The 21,187-nt window shown below is 44.2% G+C and overlaps 2 protein-coding genes across 2 annotated transcripts; both read left to right on the forward strand.

Moving 5' to 3' along the window:
- The first annotated feature begins 3,926 nt into the window (after positions 1 to 3,926).
- tepsin (TEPSIN adaptor related protein complex 4 accessory protein) lies at positions 3,927 to 10,220 on the forward strand. The gene is made up of 13 exons (XM_030775222.1): positions 3,927 to 4,002; positions 4,367 to 4,439; positions 4,535 to 4,626; positions 4,964 to 5,057; positions 5,330 to 5,397; positions 5,657 to 5,738; positions 6,139 to 6,210; positions 6,503 to 6,691; positions 7,005 to 7,191; positions 8,195 to 8,308; positions 8,654 to 8,732; positions 9,222 to 9,356; positions 9,576 to 10,220. Exons 1-13 carry the CDS (start codon positions 3,964 to 3,966, stop codon positions 10,170 to 10,172), a joined length of 1,821 nt encoding a protein of 606 aa, XP_030631082.1. The 5' UTR covers positions 3,927 to 3,963; the 3' UTR covers positions 10,173 to 10,220.
- Positions 10,221 to 15,592: 5,372 nt separating this feature from the next.
- LOC115813062 (uncharacterized protein DDB_G0284459) lies at positions 15,593 to 19,502 on the forward strand. Its single transcript, XM_030775652.1, has 5 exons — positions 15,593 to 15,618; positions 16,197 to 17,453; positions 18,435 to 18,545; positions 18,932 to 19,048; positions 19,409 to 19,502. The coding sequence occupies exons 1-5, from the start codon at positions 15,609 to 15,611 to the stop codon at positions 19,435 to 19,437; spliced, it is 1,524 nt and encodes a 507-aa protein (XP_030631512.1). The 5' UTR covers positions 15,593 to 15,608; the 3' UTR covers positions 19,438 to 19,502.
- Positions 19,503 to 21,187: the final 1,685 nt, after the last annotated feature.

Consider the following 21,187-nt stretch of genomic DNA (forward strand, 5'->3'; position numbering starts at 1 on the left):
GGAGTCTTTAAACGGACAGTGTTATAATGGACTGTTTTATAACGCATCGGACGCGTCGTAAAACATGCATTCAGATGCTGAATTTGCCGTAAATTTCCAGCATTCCTACTGTCCATTCCACATGGTTATGAATGTCCTTTTCCCAACGCGAGCCTTTCAGTGTTCTTAAGTATGTTCCTCTGCGGTGTTGGGTTGTGTCTGCTTGGTCTGTGCCTCTTTCCTTTAATGTTTATGAGCCTGTCTGTATGAATCGACGCGATACGAGGGTTCAGAGTGGACTATTGCTTTCTGTGTTTGTTGTGTATCATCGGTTAATAGGAGAGCTGGTGAGGACTCTGTCAAGGTCATTGGAAGGTCGGTGTGTCATTGCTTCATGCTGTGCATTTTTAGAATTGTATTTGCGTTTTCGTGGGCCACGAAGTGATTGTCGCCGAACTAGTTGAGGGAAACACAATACTTCAGAGTATTTAGATGATTAAGTACTTTACTGTGTGATATAGTACTTAACTGTCTGTTCATACTTAACAAGAAAAAAAAAATCCATAGTTATTGAATAATTTTGTTTGGTATTTAAAATGTAATTTAAATTAGTTGGACCAGTTCACTTTGATCAAACCTGTTATATTTTTATAAACGCCGACCCACTTCTTCCTCCCTCTGTTTTCTTTTAAAAATGTTTTAAGACTTAAGTTTATATAATAAAATTAAATCTGTTTCATTAAACCGTTTGGAAATTGGTGGTCTTTGTTTTGTTCTGTCATGCACTGTTTCACAATTTCGCCGACAGCCTGAACGAACAGACAGGTCAGGCAAAATTATTCTTCAGATTACTCTTTGGTTCCAGTCATAAGCATCAGTCGTATGGATTCAAACACGAATTCATAAATAATTCAGTGGCACCAGTAATGAAATCACCATGAAAGCAGGTGTCTGAAACACAATAAAGCGAGTTCTAATACTGGCCCTTCAGAACCAGTAACCAGTCGTGACTGACAGGGGTAAGTCCAGTGTTTCAGATTGTTCCATAGAACCATTACACCATTTAATCTTTTCCATCTTTTTTTTTTTACTTTAATGATCCTTTTTGCTAATTCACATTTGTCTCTATATCTTATGCTAGTGTAAAACACATGGCACTTCTACCAATGTATGGAAGAGGCTACAATTAGAACAGATTTTAATGCCCCGTTTAAAAAGACTATGGATGGCATGTGACATGGCTAGGTGTGATTTCACATTCATTGGGTTAAGGTTGGCTTAACTGACACTGGTGAGTTACAGTGCTTGGCAAATTAAGTAGATTCTTGCCAGCCAGCGCAAGTCACTGCTCCAGGTCCTGTTTGGGCTGCCCTGGTCCCTGGTTCCAGAATGCCATACCTCTTAAATCAACCGCACAGCAAGAAACGTGTGAATCAACTCCATATGAGGAGAAAACCCTGTCGCTCTCTGAGTGCTGGTTTTAGGGAGAACCCCTCTGTGTGTGTTGTCGATGAACTGAGCAGGACTGCAACTCACATTGTCTTCAGCTGCGCATGCTAAACTCATTAACCCAGCTCTCTGATTGGCTGCTTGGATACACTGTTGATCACAAGTCGTTACTGACACATTTTTTTTTTTTGCTTTACAACCTCTTAATCAGCTAACATGACTCTAATGAGCCTTGGGTGTGATAGTTGGTGTGAGGAATGCAGGTTTGTGGTGTATGTTTCATAGTAAACACACATTAAAGTATGTGGTACGGGGGGGGGCGACAGACATTAACATTAATCAGTTTCTCCTTCATGTTGCTCTACGGTTCTAGTCTGATCAGCTCTCCAAACCCCCCAGCAGAAGTTATTAGGGATTAAACAGGTAAAGAGATCCAGGTGTAGTGTCTGAAACCAGGATGTAGTCCAGCTCACAGAGCCACACCCCAAGGCTCGTTCTCTCTCTCAAAGAGACTCAAAGCCAGAGGCCTGCGTCAAATTAGTCCACTGCTTTTATGTTCGTCTAACGGTGTCGAGGTCACACTCCAGCTGCCATAAACGCATCACAGCACGTGGAAGCATTATGAAACGACTGTATTCTATAATGTACAAATAAATACGAACAATATTGAAAACCACAAATCACACGATGTCTCCTGGATATTTGATGGACGTTTCAAAGGAACAGGACTCCTTTCTGACACGGGTCTATCTGGCCGTGCCAGCTGTCCGCCGGTTTGTTCTGAAACCAGGCTTAAAAAGGTCCAGTTTTCTTCCATCATCCCATAGGGCCGGGAAAAAAAAAACAAGCTTCTGGTTCTTTCCTTCTTCGGCGATTATCCTCTTCTACTTTAGACCCTTTTTAGCCTGAAGAAAAGAGAAGATGCATTTACCATGTGTAGTTGTACATGAACAATGTATTACACATCAGTCAGTTAGTCTGATCTACAATCACAAGATTATTGAGTCAAAAGCGACTGGTAGCCAATAATCTGAGGATATGGTAATTAATCCATGACCTGAATCTGTTGCAGAGGGTATTCTACAAACCAGCATTTCTCAACTGTCTGAATAATTCAAGTCAAGAGACTGTCAGAGTTCCATCTCTTTTCCAGGACACTGTACAGGTAACTGCACCCTCACACACATGCACTTACACAGGTTTTTAAATTCCTACTTTGTTTATATAGCTTCTCATGTTCATCTGATATAAAAACCTTATATGAAAGCCACACTGGCTGGCTTGAGCCACCGTGGTCCCGCCCACCCCTGAATGCCGTGTATTCAATTCATCAGCACAATCTTCCCGCGGACTCTGCAGCATCAGCCGAAACATTTATAGAAACAGCTGCCTTTATTTTCTACGTTCAATGATTTCCAGGTGTTTTACAGGACGTTTGGCATTTTTGTTAAAGTCCAGGGGTTTTCCACGACTGTAAAACGGTTTTGTTCATTTCAAGGTTTTCCAAGAAACATGGTAACCCTGGACTGTCCAATTCTGTGTATTTTCGTGTGCTATTCTCCCATTAGACAGGTCTGACTTTTAACAAAAAGTCATCTCGCTAATTAAGAATTCCAACCACACGATATCGCCCGGTGTCGTGCACTACACAATAAATACACCTCATTCAGACTAATGCCCCTAACCAGTACAGGCAGGAGTGTTACTGCTACATAAGAACAAACTCCGCGGTAGCAGGGTTGGGTTGGACTGGCTTTCCCTACAGTGCATTCACTCACCGCAGAGAGAAAACACGTCTTTAGTGCCTGGAACTCTTTCACACACAGGTCTTTCCTCAGCTCTTCCTTCCCTGTTGTCGTGGCAGCGACACATTTTCCGTAAGCAGCTGCCTGCGGAAAAAAAAAAAAAAAAAAGAGTTTAGAGCCAGACAGAGATTTAAAGATATTGCTGCTGGCAGTTGATGCGTGTTTGTTACCTCTCCGGAGCACTGCGCAAGCAGTTCGGGAAACTGCCTCAGCCTTTCTCGGCTGCGGGTCCAAACGTTTGTCCCTGACATGTCTGGAGAACTGACTTATTCTAACGTGATGGGCTGGTGTTACCCAACAGCAGAATGACGTTGTTTGATTTAAAACTAAGACACGAACTTGTTAATGTCAGCGCAGTGCTTTTAGATTTGCACTGCTTCACTAATTAACATTCCTCTCGAATTCGTCTGTCGTGCTTTCAAACGAAATAGCGGTCAATGTTTGAACATGTACGGCGCCATAGCTGTGCCCTTTGACACGTTACACGCAATCCTAAACCGAGTTTTTTATTTGTCCAGTCCTGCGTCGATCAAGAGTCCCGGCTGTACTTACCCCTTTCTGATTTGTCAAGCATACGTCTCAAGTAAAACAGCAGACCAATGAAAACTCCAATAAAATTGCATTTCACGTTGTTTGCCAGGAAATGCGGTTGCAGTCCGTCCGCCCCTCACACAGACAGTCTTGACAGCGATGGTACACAGGCGAAAGGACCATTTAATATTGACAGAATATGGCCACTCTCATGGAACGACTGGCTTTTCTTCAAAAAGTAGGTTTTTCTCTAGTTTTTATATACGCGGGTCTTAATCCCACAGCTAACTTTAGCTGAAGTATTTGTGCCGATTGTATGTCATCAAACCATATTTTTGATTACAACGACAAACTATTGGGCAATGTCTTGCTGTAACGTGACCGCTGGGTGATTAATGACCCCAGTTAGATTTCAGTTTCACGTCTTGCATCAATCTGGTGCATCTAACATCTGCGCTTGTAGGGATGCTTGGTTTTGATTCATTTGAATCCGCTTTCTATGGTAACGTTGTTCTTGTTTTCACTCTGGACTAAAGATTGGAGCTCTCGTGACTCACTGTCCGTCAGTAATGTGAATTAAACTAATTTGTAATATTCCGAAGGTTCCCACACTGATGAAGGCCACGGCAGATGACGAAACGCCTTGCCCCGGCTATCTCTTTGAAGAAATTGGAAGTATCCTTTTCCCACCTAGCATTGTTGTCATTTGGGTTGGTTTGGACTGAACTTTTACGTTTACCGGTTGTACCTTTACTCAGATGAAACTGCAGAAATTTCCCATGAGTCAGTGGGTTGCTGTCAGTGTCTGTTGGAATACTTGTTGGAGAGGTTGCAGGTGGAGTCTTGTCATGTGAAATTAAAGGTGAGACCCCATATGTCGGAAAGTGTTTAATGCAAGAGACACTGGCATCTTGAGGAATTTCCAAAGGGTTGGGCCCGACTAAAAGCCAACCCTAGTCGCTATGCAAAGCAAGAATTGAGCGCATTCGCTGAAAATAAACAATTCTGTTTAATCTCTCTCTCTCTCTCTCTCTCTCATTCACTCACTCAATTACTCTCACTTGCCCTTTTGGACTGTTCTCTTCTGTGATAAACATTATGGGACTGTCGTTTTTCTTCAGCACATGAGGTAGAGATGTATTGTGCGTGGCGCGTGAGGTGACAAACCTCGTGTTTTATTCACGGTTTCGCTTTCCTAGGTACTTAAGATACTGCTGCATGTCAGTGGACATGGGCCGCCGCATTTTCTCACGGAACTACGCAGAAACGTTACGTTTATACAGGAGGTGACAGGTACGGCCAGCAGAGACAAAAAAAAAAAACCCGTCATACGTTAAAGGATTGAGCAGACGAAAATGTTTTGGACATATAATATTCCAGCTCATAGAATCTTCATATCAACTACAAATGCGAATGTGCTGTTCATATTATGTCAGTTGGAAGTCAAAATATGTTTTATTTTGGATTGTAAGCAAAGATCTTGTCTGGTATGTAAGAATAAAATAAGAATTTAGTTCGTGATGCGCTCTCTCTCTCTCTCTCTCTATCCCACCCCCGACCCCCAGTCTACAGTGGTCCTCCAGACCCCATTCATGGAAACGCTCCCTACCAGAGGGTGCGAAGTGCTGCTCAGGTGAGGTTTTCTCCGTCTCTGTCTGTGTCTCTGTCTGTGTCTCTGTCTGTGTCTCTGTCTCTGTCTCCGTCTCCGTCTCCGTCTCTGTCTGTGTCTGTGTCTCTGTCTCTGTCTCTGTCTGTGTCTCTGTCTGTAGGGTCTTCTGTGCCCTCCGTTAACCCAGTCATACCAAGCTACATCAGTGTACGTGTGTGTGTGTATGTGTGTATATATCTGTGTGTGTGGACGAGTCAGTTTGCTTTGTTGCTGATGTCTGCAGGATTTGGCCAGTCTCCTGTTCACTGACACGGTCACTGCGGAGACTGGGCTGTCCCCCTGTAAAGCTGCCACCCCAACCATGGGTGAGTGAACTTTCCCAGTGCACAATCAGACACAACCTTAGCACACATTTGTATATGTGCATACTGCCAGATTATCGTAAATATTGTTTTAATCTGTCGCATATTCTCCATTCCTAAATTTTCCCTGACCCTGCATGTATATTGTTTATTTGTTTGTTTGTTTGTTTTTTAACCTCTGCCGCTATATTTTGTCCTTTTTGCACAGTAACCCTGTGCTTCCATTTAAGGTTTATTGTTTATTATAGACTGCTGTCTATAATCTGGGTGTATCTTATTATGTATGGTGATGTGATGTTAACCCCTAAAGCTGAGTGTATGAGACTGTGTGTGTTAGAGCCTGACACCCTGTTTTCCAGAGCTGGTATTAAAGGCAGTCTGTTTTCACGTGTTTGTTCTGTAGGGATGGGCTCAGAGTCATCTCCCAGGTCTGGACTGCAGGGGTTTGGATACAGCCCAGCGAAGAAAGGCACTGGTGAGCAGTCAAGGCTTTACTTCCGTGCTGCCTGTTGAGTTCACTTAGGTGCCATCAGAGCAGCTGTGGAGTTTGTTCAGAGGTTTTGAAATCAAGTCTACTGAGCTGAATCCACACAGTGTATCAGATATAACCTGGAATATGCTGAGCGGTTAGGGTAGAAAGTTTATTGTATTTTATCTGACAGATAGGAACGGCTGAAGGACTGAAGGTTTAGTGCGTCTGTTGAGTCTATGGGGTAGAGTGATGAGAGTTTGCTGACAGTGCCATTGCGTCTTTGTGCTCGGGACAGGTGCAGCGACGCTGTTAGACAAGATTCAGAAAGCTGCTGAAGTTGTGGCAAGTGCTGTCCTGCCTCCTTCAGAACAACCAGGAATCCGTCTCCAAGACAACCACTACCGGGCCGTGGTGGCGCCCTCTGGTGTGGTGGAGGTGGCAGTGCCAGCGTGTGCCTATAACGTGCCAAAACACAGCCGCAAAGGTAAAACCAGCACACTGGTTCAGGTCTACAGTCCACAGGGAACAGAGAGTTAGATATATGAGTGAAATACGTCTTATTTCATGAAATAAACATAGTTTGTTTTGTTATATGTTAATACTCTCTCATGATTTTCATCCTTCGCTATATTTATCCCAATATGTACTTCTGATGTGTTCACTGATCCTCAAATACTACATTCAGTGTTCAGGTCCCCGCAGATTCACTTGTCTGTGCGAAAAAGAAATTATCATATGCACACCAAGCGTAATTCTTTGCACTGTCCAATTTTCATACTCCTCCTCCTCTTCCTCAGCGGCTGGCAGGTGCCCGGGGCAGCCTGGGGGGGGCTGGGAGGAGCAAGACAGCGGCCACGGCTCTCCCTGCGACTCCTCTCGGGAGAATGGACCAATCGGCCGGACCTCAGGGGGTGGGAGCAGCAAGTCAGGTGGGACAGACAGCCACTCAGGAGCCAGCAGGGAGAGCGGAGACTTATCAGAGCGGTAAATGGAACCTTTAAGGCTCTCCAGAGAAGTGGGTCACTGAACACAAGTTGAATACATTAGAGGGACTGTGCTGCTCTTTTGAGTCAGTTATTGAAATATTTAGATCATAAGTGGACGTGTATTGAATGTTTTATTATTTTTTTTTTTTTGGAGTGGTTTATTTTAGCACAATCTGGCTGTCCACTCTCCAAAACGGAGAAGAATATTCTTAAATCTTCCAGAATGCAGAGGACAAAGAGAGTAATATGGTCAGAGTTCCACGTTCCTCTGCTGTGTTATAACTGGATAAAAGCATCGCTGGCGTGATGTCATAATCAAGTATTTTGTCATCGTATTGAAAACTGAGCTCATTATATAAGGACAATATTAGTTAATCTTGAAACCGTGCTCAGTAGCTGTCAGTGGATTACTCTTTGGTGAGTCAAAGATTTGGAAGGTCAGAGTTTGAGAAGGTGAATTGCCTCCTAGCCAGAAATAAACTCCCACATAAGGAGAGTAAAAGAATAGGCCAAAACTACTATCACAAGAGTGTACGGTGTAATGTCCGTTGTTTTAGGTTACCAGTTCTGCACATGCTACATGTGACTTATTTCAGCTGGACATAAAAATGAGATTATGCTTCAAATTATGAGGGTAAAACATTATGGAAGGTCAATGGCCAATCGCCTGTTGGCTGGAGGAAAAATCGCTTTCTGTTTAACCTGAACAAAATTAGGAAAGTGTGTGTTTAGACCAGAGGTGCCCAAATCCTGTCTCAGAGGGCCAAACTCCCGCTGCTTTTCTTTTCAACCAAGCACACATGGTCTGTCATTGGCTGAAGAGCACAGTCACCTGCATTTCAGGTGAAAATCAGCCTCAAACTAAGAGGTGAGAACCAAAAGGCTTTTGACCCGCCAGGCCAGGACAGGACCTCTGGGTTAGACAAATAGAACAATGGGGTGGGAAATGACTGTCTTATACAGGGGCTGATGGTGTGTGTGTGTGTCTGTGTGTGTTTCAGGGTGGAGGCCATGCAGCTGGGAGACTGTGGCCAGGAGGTGGCGCTCATTTCCACGTTGATGGAGGGCTCCAGAGTGTTCCTCACGAGAGAGGAGACCCAGCACTTCATTAAAGAGTCAGTGGCCTGATCTGGGAACAGTTAGAGAGGATCTAAAGAGAGGGAAAGATTCCTAATTCGAAAGGAGAAAACAGCTCTTAGACCTGCCCCAAGCTAGATCCCCGGGTTCTTGTTTGGTTCCTTAACCTGACTGTGTGTAGTCTGTGTAAAGTCAGGGTTCTGTGAGGGTGTGTGTGGCTACGTTCAGTACACATTTAAACCAAGGATCTTTGACTACACTCAGAAACTGTGCCTGGTGCCATCTCACGGTGAGACAGATAAATGTTGTCATTAACTTGTCAGTCTGTAAACGCAGTAAGGAGGTGTTGTCGTTTTAACATGTCCAGTCATTGTTCTCCACAGATGCTCCACTCTAAACTGTGAGGTGGTCGTGGAACTTCTTGCTCGCAAACTGCTGGACCCCTCACACAATGTCCAAATGGTACAGTCCACATGCTTTTTCTATCAGTTAATTTATTCAGATTATATTTATGCTAGTTTTCAAACTGACCAACAACTGTGGTCTTTGACTAGTCAGAGAACTTTTGACCGGAGAAAAGCAGTATGACTGTGGGCCTGGACTGGACTGCCTCTAATTTAGACTGATAACCATGTGGACAATTTTATTGTGTTTTATTATTGTCATATATCACCCAGTTCAATGTTTTTAGGACGATGCTGTTTTGGCCATAACTTGCCTGGAACCCTGAGAATACAAAATACATTTTTTTCTCATTAGTCTTGAGTGCTCTAAGTTAGTCTAGGTTCTTCTGTGAGGGAAAAACAAGCAGAAAATCCTCAAGTTTGAAACAGTGATCATATGCAGAGGTAGTGACACTTGGTAATATCGCTCGCGCTCTCTCTCTCTCTCTCTCTCTCTCTCTCTCTCTCTCTCTCTCTCTCTCTCTCTCTCTCTCTCTCTGACCACCAGAGGGCACTGTGTGCAGTGGCCTGCCTGATGTCATCAGACCTCCTCTCCCTGGATCAAATCTTCATGGCCACGCAGGTCTCTCTCTCCCGGCTCAGTCAGGGAGCCTCTGGGCCTGTCACCAACAAAGCGACCAAGGTAACGCTTAACTCCAGAGCATAGAAAGAGTGATTCAAAAACAAAAAAGAAAAATTTCTTAAAGAGAGTGGATGTGTCATGGTGCCTTTCTGCTGTCTAGTGTAGAGCCTGTGAAACTCTCCTGCTGTGATTCCAGACTTGTGCAGAATCTGCATGGATGTGTCGATTAAAATCTTCTCCACGCCCGTGTTTCTGTGCTCCCTGCTCCTTCTCATGCAGCTCCTGCGACAGTTTGAGGCTCTGATGGGAGGTCCGAGAGGAGCAGCCCATCAGAACTTGCCTTCCAATAATCCTTTGGTCTCTGACCCAGCGTCTGACTCCTCTCTGACCGAGCCGATGCTCCCCGACCCGCTGGCCGTCGCGGACCCCCCCGGCGCTGCGGGGGAACAGCCCCCGCCCGCCGGCTCTGACGGTCCCTCCACGCGGGCAGGGCCGGAGGAAGAGCGAGGCTGTGATTCAGGGGAAGAGACTGCGGACGCTGCAGAGGGAGAGGAGGCCAGGGAGACAGAGGACCTCTCCAGCTGTCGCTACGCCAAAACGCAGGAGGGAAATTTAAAGCCCCCGGAGCAAAGCCAAACCCCTGCCCTGCCCTCCTCCTCCTCCCACCACCCCACGCTGTCTCTGTTTAGTGGTATGGAACTGGTGAACAGAGGCAAACCAGTATGCCTGGTCGAACCCGTGCTGGTGGAACCGGAAGGCCAGACAGACGCGCAAATGCCCACGGCTCCTGAGAAGAGTGTGGAGATGGCATCGGTTCTCCCGTCATCCCCACGCGACAGCCGGCCGCCCTCTGCCTTCTCTTTCCTTAACCTCTGACCCTGCCTGCCGAGAAACGACTTTCACCGTAACGACTTTACTGTTTAAACAAGGGTTCTCTATCTGCAGCCTCCACAAACAACTTTTTTTATTTTTTATTTTTTAACTTTAAATTCTGTTTAAAATAATCGAATAACTCAACCGTGGACTTCTCCTGTCTGATTTACTGTGTCTAATTTGGAAGAATTATGTCAGAAAACTCAGGATTTTCTTCTTTTACCTTTTACGTCTATGCCTCTCTAACACCTTTATTACCTCTATGCCTGTGTAGGGCAATGTCTCTGTACCTTATTCTAATGTCTATTATCTATATCTGACCCATCTTTTAGTTTTATATCTCACCAACCCCTTTGATGTAAGTCTCTGTTCCCTTTTGTTTTTCTGACCCCTACATGACCTCTATAAGTGAGCGTTTTGCTTTTTTTCCCTGAAACAGTTTTGACTTGTTTTGCACTGTGGTCTCATCTTCTGGAGCCCTTCTTTGTCTTCCAGACTGTTATGCTAAAATGAATGCAAAATGTTGACTCTGTTATTAGTCTTATTATTGACAGAAATTGAACAAAAACCAAATGTATTTTTGACACAGGGTGACATGGATGTCCTAATGTACCTATGCCTGTATTAAGTCTGTCAGTGTGTCACAGGACTCACAGGTCATTTTGTTTGTTTGTTTGTTTGTTTTGTGTTGTGAGTGGTATGAAAATGAAAGAACACTGTTAGTTGTGGAACACTACACGCAGGTCTCAATAAAGAGCCGTCACCTTTTCTCACACTGCGGTTTCTCTGTTGACTGTGACTTTCTGCAGTATAGAGGGAGTTCTCTCCCTGAGCCTGATAGAAGATAAACACCAACCCAGACTCAGTTCAGTTTCAGTGGTGAAGTCCTGGAGACAGTTACCAAAACGGCCTTTTATTGGTCAATGCCACGATCTCCAAACTGTGAGCCAGACTCGTTGTCTGCGTTGGCTAATGTACAGTCCTTCATACAAAAACAACAATGACCAAAAAATAAAAAAAAAAACCCATGGCAGTGACTCTACTAATGATTATCAACAAAAACAGAAAAATTAATTCAACAACACAGTGATTGATTTGGCCATAACAATACACTGATCAGTAACAGCTGATCCCTCGAACACTGTCTCTCTCTTTACCCTGGGTGTCATTCAGACAATTAAGAGAACTGACTCTTCTACCGCGAGCTGTCTGTAGGTCAAGGGTCACACGGACTCTACAGAGCCACCCGGTGACACTTACTGACAGACATTGTGATATATTAAGAATCAAATCAGGAACTTGTGTGACCACCATCAGTCTAAGATCTAAACCCTTTTGACTGAGACAATGGGTGAAGACTTAGACCAGTTACTCTAAACCTGATCTACATGCATCCAGTCCTTTGGTAGTGGACTTGACTGGGCTGGACTTGAGGCTGTCCTGAACGCAGTGCCGGATGTACAGTACTTGGAGTTCTCTGCAGTGCTATGTTAAGAGTGGGAAGCTAATTTTGGGATGGACCCTCTTCCACGATGTGCTCTCGTTACAGGAACACACTGACCTTCGTGTGCCAGAGTATTTCAGGATCACCCCGGGCCGGTTTTTCGTCCTTTTTTAGAAGGCGTTTCTGTTCTCTTTGCACCATGTCACCCCATTCTAACACGGTCAGCACTTTCTGATACCGTTTTCTCTCTCTGGTCAAAGGACTTCTTCAAAAACAGTCACGATTAGAGTATGTATCTGCAGCGGACCTGAGTCAAATATGCATTTATTCATTATATTTCAGAACAATTAGAATATTCCACACATTCACAACAACTCCATCATCCTGTTATGGGTCTGAATCCTAGACAGTAACTTCCCCTCCTGGGGTTTTGGCTTCAATGGCACCAGAATAACAGGAAAATCTGACCAGCTGAATTTGGGTGTCACTGCTGCTCTTGTATGGCCCCAAACCATTTTGGGGGGAGGACAATGAAAAAAAAACCCTCCAGACTCACACTGCACCTGCAGCAGGTTCACACCTGTGTCTGACAGCTACCTGAGAGAACTCTGGGAATTGTGGAGGGAAAACGTCAGCCTGAGAAGTTGGGAACACTAGATTACAAAATTGTGCTTTTAGCCAGACGAGCGCCTCCCCCACTCCCATTCCCAGAGATCAGTGACAGTACAGAGGGCATGGTTTAGTCTCACTCGCTGTTTCTGATATTGTTACAAACAGACATGGATCTCTGCTACCTCTTACCGGTTGTCCTAGCTGACGTCCACAGACATCAAGGCAAAGGATGGCAGTGGGGCAGTCAATGTTAAAGGGAGAATCTGCTCATCTTTCGAAAGAAAAAAAAAAAATCTCCATCCATCTCTAGTTCTGTCACAGTGAACCTAAGATATGCTTATAACAGAGAGATCTCCCTACACGAGACACATCGGCTACATCCCCCACACACCGAGAACACACACACACACACACAAAAAAACAAAAAACAGACAACATTGTCCCTCCTCTGGGAAACTCTACATGTTTTCTGTATGGAATATCTGCTATACCTCACAAAAACGCCCTCAGCATATGTTTAAGTTACTTGATATAGAAAGCGAGTGATAAACTGTCTGTATGGTTTTTTTTTTTTCTTGAGATAGCACCAAAACAAAGTGTATGTCTGGGACAAATACAACACAGCTTTCCCAAACATGCTATGAACATGGAAAGTGCTGGAACACCACAGTAATGGGAGTCACTGCAAGCTGCGGAGCAAAGGAGCAGTCTCATATTCCGGACGGAGCCCAAAGACTCCCCTTCTCCATGTCACAGGTGCTCTGCTCCTTCACGTCCTTGACCGTGTCCTTGAGATTCTTACGAGAGCGGGCGGTTATAGATCACGTGGGGCGCGGCAGGCCTCGGGTCTCGAGGCTGCTGAAATGAGCATCTCTCAGGATGCGGTTAATGAGATGGTACGACTCGCCGCCATTTTGGCTCGAGGAGCCGGGCAGCTCTTCGGCCAGCCGAGTGGAGCTGCGGGGACTGCTGGGAGAGCGGGAGACGTGATTTCCTCTGATCTCTGGGCAACTGGCGTTGGTGCTGCCGGCGCCTGCCAACCACTCTGGACTGCTAATGCCGCTACTGTCGCTGCTGGAGGACTGGAACACACATCAGAGAGGAAACCATGTCAGTGCATCAGAACGCCAACATCTCTGACGTTCACACTGAGAGATGGATGAAGACTGGTAAGACATACGAGCTTTTCTCTCTCTCACCTCTGAGTCCCACACGTCCCGACCTGGCTCGGAGAGCAGACCTCCTGACCTCTTGGCCTGCGGGGACAGCTGCTCCTGCACATCCCTGCTCAAGTGTCGCTTTCTATTGAGAGGCGATAAAGAGGTTTGTCTTTAGAGTGAGCCTGTGTGCCTTTTTTTGTACATGTGGGCTGGTGATATCCTAACCCCATTTATCCACTGACGCATTCTTAAGCCACGACAGGGGGAGATGAAAGCATTACACGAGGTACAAGACAATTTGCAGCAAGAATGAAGGCCTAAAAGATGGACTTCAGATGCCTCTGAGAGAGACGGTGGAAAAGGAGTTTGAATATTTGGTGAAAATATGTTTCACTGCTATGAGCAACGACGGACAACTAATGTTTTCCGAGTCGGACTGGTTTATAAATCATTGTCCTATATTATAGTGCTACTTGGTCACGAAGGGAAAAAAACACAGAATAATGTAAATGTATCACTGTGGATTTGTCATCATTGTGCCGACTGCAGCATCGTGACTCGACGTCTAAGACAGTGAGAAAGGGAAACCAATAGCGCATTGATCAGTCATCGAGACGTGTGTCGAAAAGAATTCCAGCTAAAGCCGTGACAACATAGCTCAAAACCTCTATCGTAGGTCGCTTTAAGTGAAACCTTCGTAAGCTCACTAAATCAGCTCCGAATGACACAGCATCTATAAATACAGGCTCGAGTGATGCTGATTATCAAGAGAATTTTTTTTTATGCACAACCAGTCTCAAATACAGTTTTAACACATCGGGTTGTCAGCTAGTTGTAGATATAAGGTGTGGCTTATTTAAATGATAGAATTAAATGAGATCTTACCTGTTTTCTGTTAGCATCGAGTTGCTTTTCATATGACAGCGACTTCCTACCCAGGCAAGAACGGTCCACTGGTTTTCCTCTCGACACAAGATGGGAGTAATGGACTCAGCCCTCTCCCCCACACACTTAAGCCTCTCCAATTTTAACTACACAGCTACAGTAACACGCCTAAGACTACAACCCAAGCTGGAGAAATCTTTTGACATCGTAATGTCAAACAGTTACTGTTAAATCTAGCAGCGTAAAATTGGTCGCAAAGAACTAACGTAACAGGTTGTAGAAAAAGAGAACGAGTTGGCTGGGTAGCTGGCAGAACTGAAAGTTTCTGTCTGTTAGTTGCTAGTACAGCTAGGTTTGGTTGGGCAGTTAGCAGCTGCTCGCCGGAATAAATCGTTTGTTCACGTTGGCGGTCTATCTGCAGTCCTCGTCAGTATCATGAGATTACAGTGTCAGCGACAGTACCTAACACCGTATATAGACGACGTCCATGAACGTCCAACACCGACAAAAAACGACGGAAAGTCAGCTTTATTCCAAATAGGAAGGGTCGGCTCGGTGACGTTGTGCTACTTCACTATGCTATCTGTTCCCAACAGCTAAACCATAAGTACCTTTGTTTCAACGGCCCACTTGCGCTGAACAAAAGGCCAAATAAAGAATCCCTTAAATCGCCGAAACCTCAAAGTCAGAAAAGTCAAAGTTCGAGTAATCTATGTAACTCAGTTTCGTAAGTGACTGACTTGCTTCCACATATCTCCTTCAGCCATCTGCTGATGTTTACGTGACGTACGCATTACGCAATGCACATCCGTGGATTACGTCACGTCAAGAGCTGAACGGATGGAAAACTAATAACTTATTTCATACAAAATTGCATCATTGAGAGACAAACATTTTCAGCGACCCCGGAGCAAATAATCCGGACAGTGCAATTTTATATTAATGAAAGTCAAATACTCAGAATGTCGAGCGTTCGATTTTGACCATTTATATGCAGGCATTGTTCACCCTACCAAAGGGGTCTTGCATAACAAAAATACTCGACGGCATGGTGACCATCCCACCTGGGTGAATTATGTTTTGGATCTGAATTTACAGCAAAGAACTGTCCTGCGATGGCATGGCTGTTAAAATGAGTGATATGATAATGTACAAGACGACCGCTATCCGTTCAGAGCCAGGACATTTTACAAGGGCGCGTTTACATAATAAACTTCACTCACTCCTTTGTGGCCTTTTATGTGAGCTATCCTTGCAGCAGAAAACTGTCAAAGTCATACGCCAAGAGCAACTTTTCTCTTCCATTAACCTGACGGACAGAGAAACTGATTTTACAATATGAGTGCACGTGAGTAGAACGTTTACTTAAATGTGGTAATAGAACAACAGATAATTTACTAACAATTCGCATACACTGTATAACAATCGTATTTCGGAACGTTAAATCTTGTAAGAATCTTGTTACGTAAAAAGGAGCAAGATGTGAAGAGCTTTTTTTTGGCACATTTAGCTGACGTAGCGGTCACGATACGTGCTGCACAGCGAGTACTTTTAAAAAGTCTCCTTCGAGTTTTAAGTTTGAGCTGATTTAGGAAAATGTTACAGTCTGTCCTACACGTGGAGTACATCCAGTAATTACGTCTGTCGCATTTGTGTCTGAAGGCGCATGTGTACACGGCTGTTGCATTGCAGGGACAGTCAGGCTGATTAGAAAGGCATCACTTAAGGCTTAATTGGCTCGTACTTTTTTTGTCCACATAAAACACGAACTGTATAGACAGTTCAGCTAATTAAAACTTGGGGGCAACTTGTTTTTTCTCTATGAATATATATATATATATATATAGAGAGAGAGAGAGAGAGAGAGAGAGAGAGAGAGAGAGATAGGTATAAATTGATCATATTCATATTTCTTTTTTTATTTAGGTAAGCAGAGTGGAGATGTGCAGATGGAGGAGTGTCCTTTCTGTGGAAAGCCATTCAAAAGGCTGAAGTCACACCTTCCTCACTGTAAAATGGCTTTGGCTGCCCAGAGAACAACAACCTCTACTGCCTCTGACCACCTGCACGACAGTAGGTCTGATAAACACACGGTCACTATGAGTAAAACCAAGAGGACAGCATCCAAGCGGAACCTGAAGGTTAACATCAGTGATCACACCGACGATACGTTACCTGTTAACCCAGGAACCGCACAGAAAAGTGTCAAATCCAAACTGAAGGCACCTAAAGTGGTTGGCGATAAGACGTCCTCCCAAAGCTCTCCAGCTGTTTATTCTACATCTCTGGCTGTAAAACAAGAAACTGAGAATGTTGGAATAAAACGGTTGGAAGTAAGGGAGCGGGAGTTGGAGAGAAGGAATCAGTTTATTTCCTACAAACAGAACGAAAACAAACCTACCTCAGAGACTAACTTATTTCAAGAAGCTCTCAAAGAACCAAAACGGGCTGAGACCATTCAGACGGACAGAAAAACTGCTCAAGGCAGAAGAGTGCCGAAGTTCTCCTCCCAGATGAAGTTGTCACAGAGGGACAATACGCTGTCCTCCTCATCTGCCACCAGCAAGAGCACTGTCGGCACTGCAGTTCCTTCTCAAGATGCCCTTAAGATGACCCCTGGGCTCTCTGTTTCAGAACGGCTGCCGAACCGGCTGGACCGCTCCAAACGCAAAAGCGAACCAAAGTTCTGGGAGTACATAGAGGCTGGCCCAGAGCCTCAGAGAGGAGGCACTTTTGGATTGACAGCACAAGGTCTGGTCTCCTCTGTGCCGAAGACCTCTGTATGGGACCACATTAAAGAGGGCCTGTATAACAGGAGGTCCAGAGGTCTCTCAGTTGTCCATCTTACTCAGGGAGTCGCCAAAGTGGCTTCCTGCGACCGTGAAAGTGCCTCTGCCTTATTGATGTCGACTCGCGTATCTCAGCGAAGCCCAGAAAGGCTTCAGGCTGATGGTACCGAGGTCCGGTCGGCACCTGTGCCATCTGGCATCCACACGCCAACGCAGAGTTCTCTCTCTGAGGGAACCAGTTCAAGAACACAGCGCATCCCTGGCATGGAGTGGGCATCTATGCTAACTGGTGACTACCAGTTCCCCATACCTCACACAGAGAGAGCCCTGAGTCAGCACGTGTGGGCCCCCCCTCCCACTGGACCATCCCCGCCCCCACTGCCTCTGAACCCAGGTAAACATGTCATATCTAACAGCAGGTGAGTCTTTTAGAGGAACTTACCTGAGCGGCCATCCAAATGCTGCCTGACTTGGTGAAGTGATTTAAAAACTATATAAAACTAATTGTTGAGAGTGTAATACTTTAGTGTGTAATCACTTTACCCAAAAACGAATATTCTGCAGCTTTAATGTTTGTCGTTACTAACCATGGAGCAATTATCTTTTTTTTTTTTTTTTTTTCCCAAAGAGGCATTTAAATGTGAAGGGTTTTAAACCTATGTTGGTTTTAGGGTCCAGTGTCTCTGATCCTAGTGGACACACTGAGGTAAAGAGGTTTGTTGGCTCAGTAGAGGTAAGGAGGCACTGCCTCTGAAACCCAGTCTGTTTGTCATGCCTCACCAAGACCCGTTTACCCTCTTTAAAACATTGTTTTTTTTCCCTCCATACAACTGTGAATGTCTTTGTAATTGTGTGAGGTGGCCCTCCTTTCTGCGGTGCTCTTGTTTGATTTTTGCCTCCTGTTTCAAATCCTGTGTATGTCTTTGTTTAAACAGGAGGTTAAATGTAACGTAATGATGTCACTTCCTTAGCCAGTTTGACTCAAACCTGCACAAACAAATTCTTTATTATTATTATTATTATTATTATTATTATTATTATTTAATCTCCCTCTTCTTCCCCCAGTGCAGAGTGCCCAGTTACTGCAGGCCCCATGCGTCTCCCCCTCACACGGGGGCAAAATCAGTCTAAATGAGTGAGACAGTATTTTTAACCTTGTAGTTGACGCCCCTCTGCCCTGCACCTCTCTGCTCTGAGCTCTGAATAGGACTGTTTCACGTCTCATTTAGCTGATCAGGGATCAGCTGAATGAGGGATCATTAGAATCAGCTGAGCCTGTGTCAGAGGACGCACAGGTTAGCTGGGTTCAAAAGACTCTCTTAATAGAGTTCTTAATCACTTGTGTGTGTGTGTGTGTGTGTGTTTTGTTTTTTAGGTCCCCTGAGTGAGCGTCACCTGGGAGACGTGAGGCTGAACGAACTTGCTGATTGGCTGATCTCGCGAACGCCGCTGACACCCAGGGAAGGCATTGCAATGCTGAACCGAGGTCAGTGTTTCTACAGACTCTGTCAAAGGGTCGACTGGTCACCACACAAGATGTGTGTGGTAAAGAACATATCACTCGTGTTGTCTAAATGTAGCGTCACTTTATGAGAGATGATCTGTAGTTATGCATAATGAGTGTGATATTTGTGTGTTTGTTATTTATGATGTGCAGTGATGCATAATGAGTGTGATATTTGTATGTTATTTGTTTATGATGTGCAGTGATGCATAATGAGTGTGATATTTGTGTGTTTGTTATTTATGATGTGTAGTCATGTGTGATGTTTGTGCGTCTGTTCTGTGTGATCAGGGTGGCAGTGGTATTACAGGAGGTGTGCAGTGATGCATAATGAGTGTGCTGTTTGTGCGTCTGTTCTGTGTGATCAGGGTGGCAGTGGTATTACAGGAGGTACATTGACGTTCGTAAAGGTGGCATCGGTGGAATCTCCATGCTGATCGCTGGTTACTGTGTCCTGAGCTACATGTGGAGTTACCCCCATCTCAGTGAGTGTGTGTGTGTGTGTGTGTGTGAGAGAATCTGTCGGTGTGCTACAAAAGCAGTCAATGCTTTAAAGTGTCTTCTCTCAGTGTTCTCTTTGAAAATGTTTGTGGAATGGAGATAAGTTAATAACATGTTCTTGGAATGGACATAAGTTAATAAAACTGATTGGAAACTCAGTACCAGCAGTTCAGACCCATCTCAGTGCAGGCTGTACCAGCTGTCTGCTGGTCTCTTATTTATCTTCATACAATAACTTTTTGAACCGTTAAGACATCATATTTGATCATTTTTGGACCATAACCATGTCAGTAGGGTTTTACTGGTTACCAGGTGCCAACGTGATTTCGTTTTTTTGTTGACAGAAAAGGACCGCTGGCGAAAGTATCACTGAGGACTGGCGCTTAGAATCTGACCGATGTGTTTCCTGTCAGACCAAACAAAACCTGGGTCCTCCAAACCCCCCCTCCCCCCCCCCCAAACTCAAATGACATTGTCTTCCAGTAAGACTTTATATGAAGGGACAGCACAACCATTTATTAAGATATTTAAAAATATCTTTTTTAATGTATTATTTATACTACATCTATAGCCAATGAAGCTGTTTCTATTGAGTGTGTTTGGTTGTAAATGTTTAAGAAGGATCATCCTTGGTACACGTCTCTGAATGTATGAATTACATCACACTAACCAAGAGGGAGTCAAGTCTAACTAACATCACTGCTCAAAGCTGTAGAGTGTCTTCTGTTTTGCAGTGCTGTTCAGTGCCAATGCCACTGAGAAAATGTGCAAATACAAAAAAAAAAAAAAAGAAAACAAAAAGACCCTCTTTGTCATTTATACTTTGCGTTAAGATGAATGAGAGATTATTCCTCAGGCCGAGTTTGAGTACCCTCGCTGAAGACAAACCCTTGCTCATTAACCGAACGGCTCACTCATCACTTTTTGCTCTCACTGAATGATCACTCACCAACAGATTCCCCTATGTCCCTGCACCTTACAAACACAGTGCTTCTCTCAGACAGGGGTCCAGTGGATACTTACACCATCATTAATATTTATTATTAATAAATAAATATTTCAGCGTCTGGGCCCTGTCCCAGTTCTCCTCGGTGCTCCCTCTACCCTGTGATCTCGTTCTCTTATAATCCAGAGTAACTGGCAGTGTTAATGGATCATCTGTAAATCATCCGTACGATGTGCATTTGGTGCTTTGATACCTTCAGTTCTCTTTAGCATTTAAGGGTCTTTAGCAGAATAAGACACAGGCTTAAGAAGCCATGAGATAGATATTGTCAGACATAAACATTCATCAAGAGACTGAAATCTGTTAAAGGAAGAGTCAGACATCTGAGGGCCACAGTGGTATTCAAAATGAATTTTAATATTGATTTATCTTCGCTGTTGTAGTGAACACCCACAAATACAAGAAATGAGGAACTGACCCTAAAACAGTTTGATTTAACCACACAGTACCACCCCCAACATAATAAAAAATAACTTTTTTTTTTCATTTGTACATTCTCTTCTTTACAAAAATTATAAATATTTTGTGTTTCATGTTTTCATTTTTTTAATACAAAAAAAAAAAACTTTACAAATCAAGTTTTGAGTGAAGTACAAAATGAAATGTTGAAAGCAGGAGAAACACAGAATCTTTCTGAAAATTTCTGTCATGGGGTGGGTTCACTGAAGGCCACACTCAACACACAAACAAACAAATAAAATAAAATAAAATAAAATAAAAAGCAGCAAAGACAAATAATGCTCAGTCTTTTGTTTGCTCTCACGCTCTCCCCTCCGGCAGAGTCGCCCTGTGAAACAGAGCAGTCCTCAGTGTGTTCTCTCCTGTATACCTGCTCACTTCAGACCTATAGGTTGTCTTGTCTGTCCTGTATACATGCTCATTTCAGACCTACAGGCTGTCTTGTCTGTCCTGAACACCTGCTCACTTCAGACCTACAGGCTGTCTTGTCTGTCCTGTATACCTGCTCACTTCAGACCTACAGGCTGTCTTGTCTGTCCTGTATACCTGCTCAGTTCAGACCTACAGGCTGTCTTGTCTGTCCTGAACACCTGCTCACTTCAGACCTACAGGCTGTCTTGTCTGTCCTGTATACATACTCATTCCAGACCTACAGGCT

The sequence above is a fragment of the Chanos chanos genome, chromosome 5 (genome assembly GCF_902362185.1).
Source record: "Chanos chanos chromosome 5, fChaCha1.1, whole genome shotgun sequence".
Lineage (NCBI taxonomy): Eukaryota > Metazoa > Chordata > Actinopteri > Gonorynchiformes > Chanidae > Chanos > Chanos chanos.

Coding starts and splice junctions, on each gene's coding strand:
- tepsin (XM_030775222.1), top strand. CDS start 3,964: ATGGCCACTCTCATGGAACGACTGGCTTTTCTTCAAAAA. Junction 4,003..4,366: donor GACTGGCTTTTCTTCAAAAA/GTAGGTTTTTCT, acceptor AATATTCCGAAG/GTTCCCACACTGATGAAGGC. Junction 5,398..5,656: donor GGGTGCGAAGTGCTGCTCAG/GTGAGGTTTTCT, acceptor TGATGTCTGCAG/GATTTGGCCAGTCTCCTGTT.
- LOC115813062 (XM_030775652.1), top strand. Junction 17,454..18,434: donor CCCACTGCCTCTGAACCCAG/GTAAACATGTCA, acceptor TTTGTTTTTTAG/GTCCCCTGAGTGAGCGTCAC. Junction 19,049..19,408: donor GTGGAGTTACCCCCATCTCA/GTGAGTGTGTGT, acceptor TTTTGTTGACAG/AAAAGGACCGCTGGCGAAAG.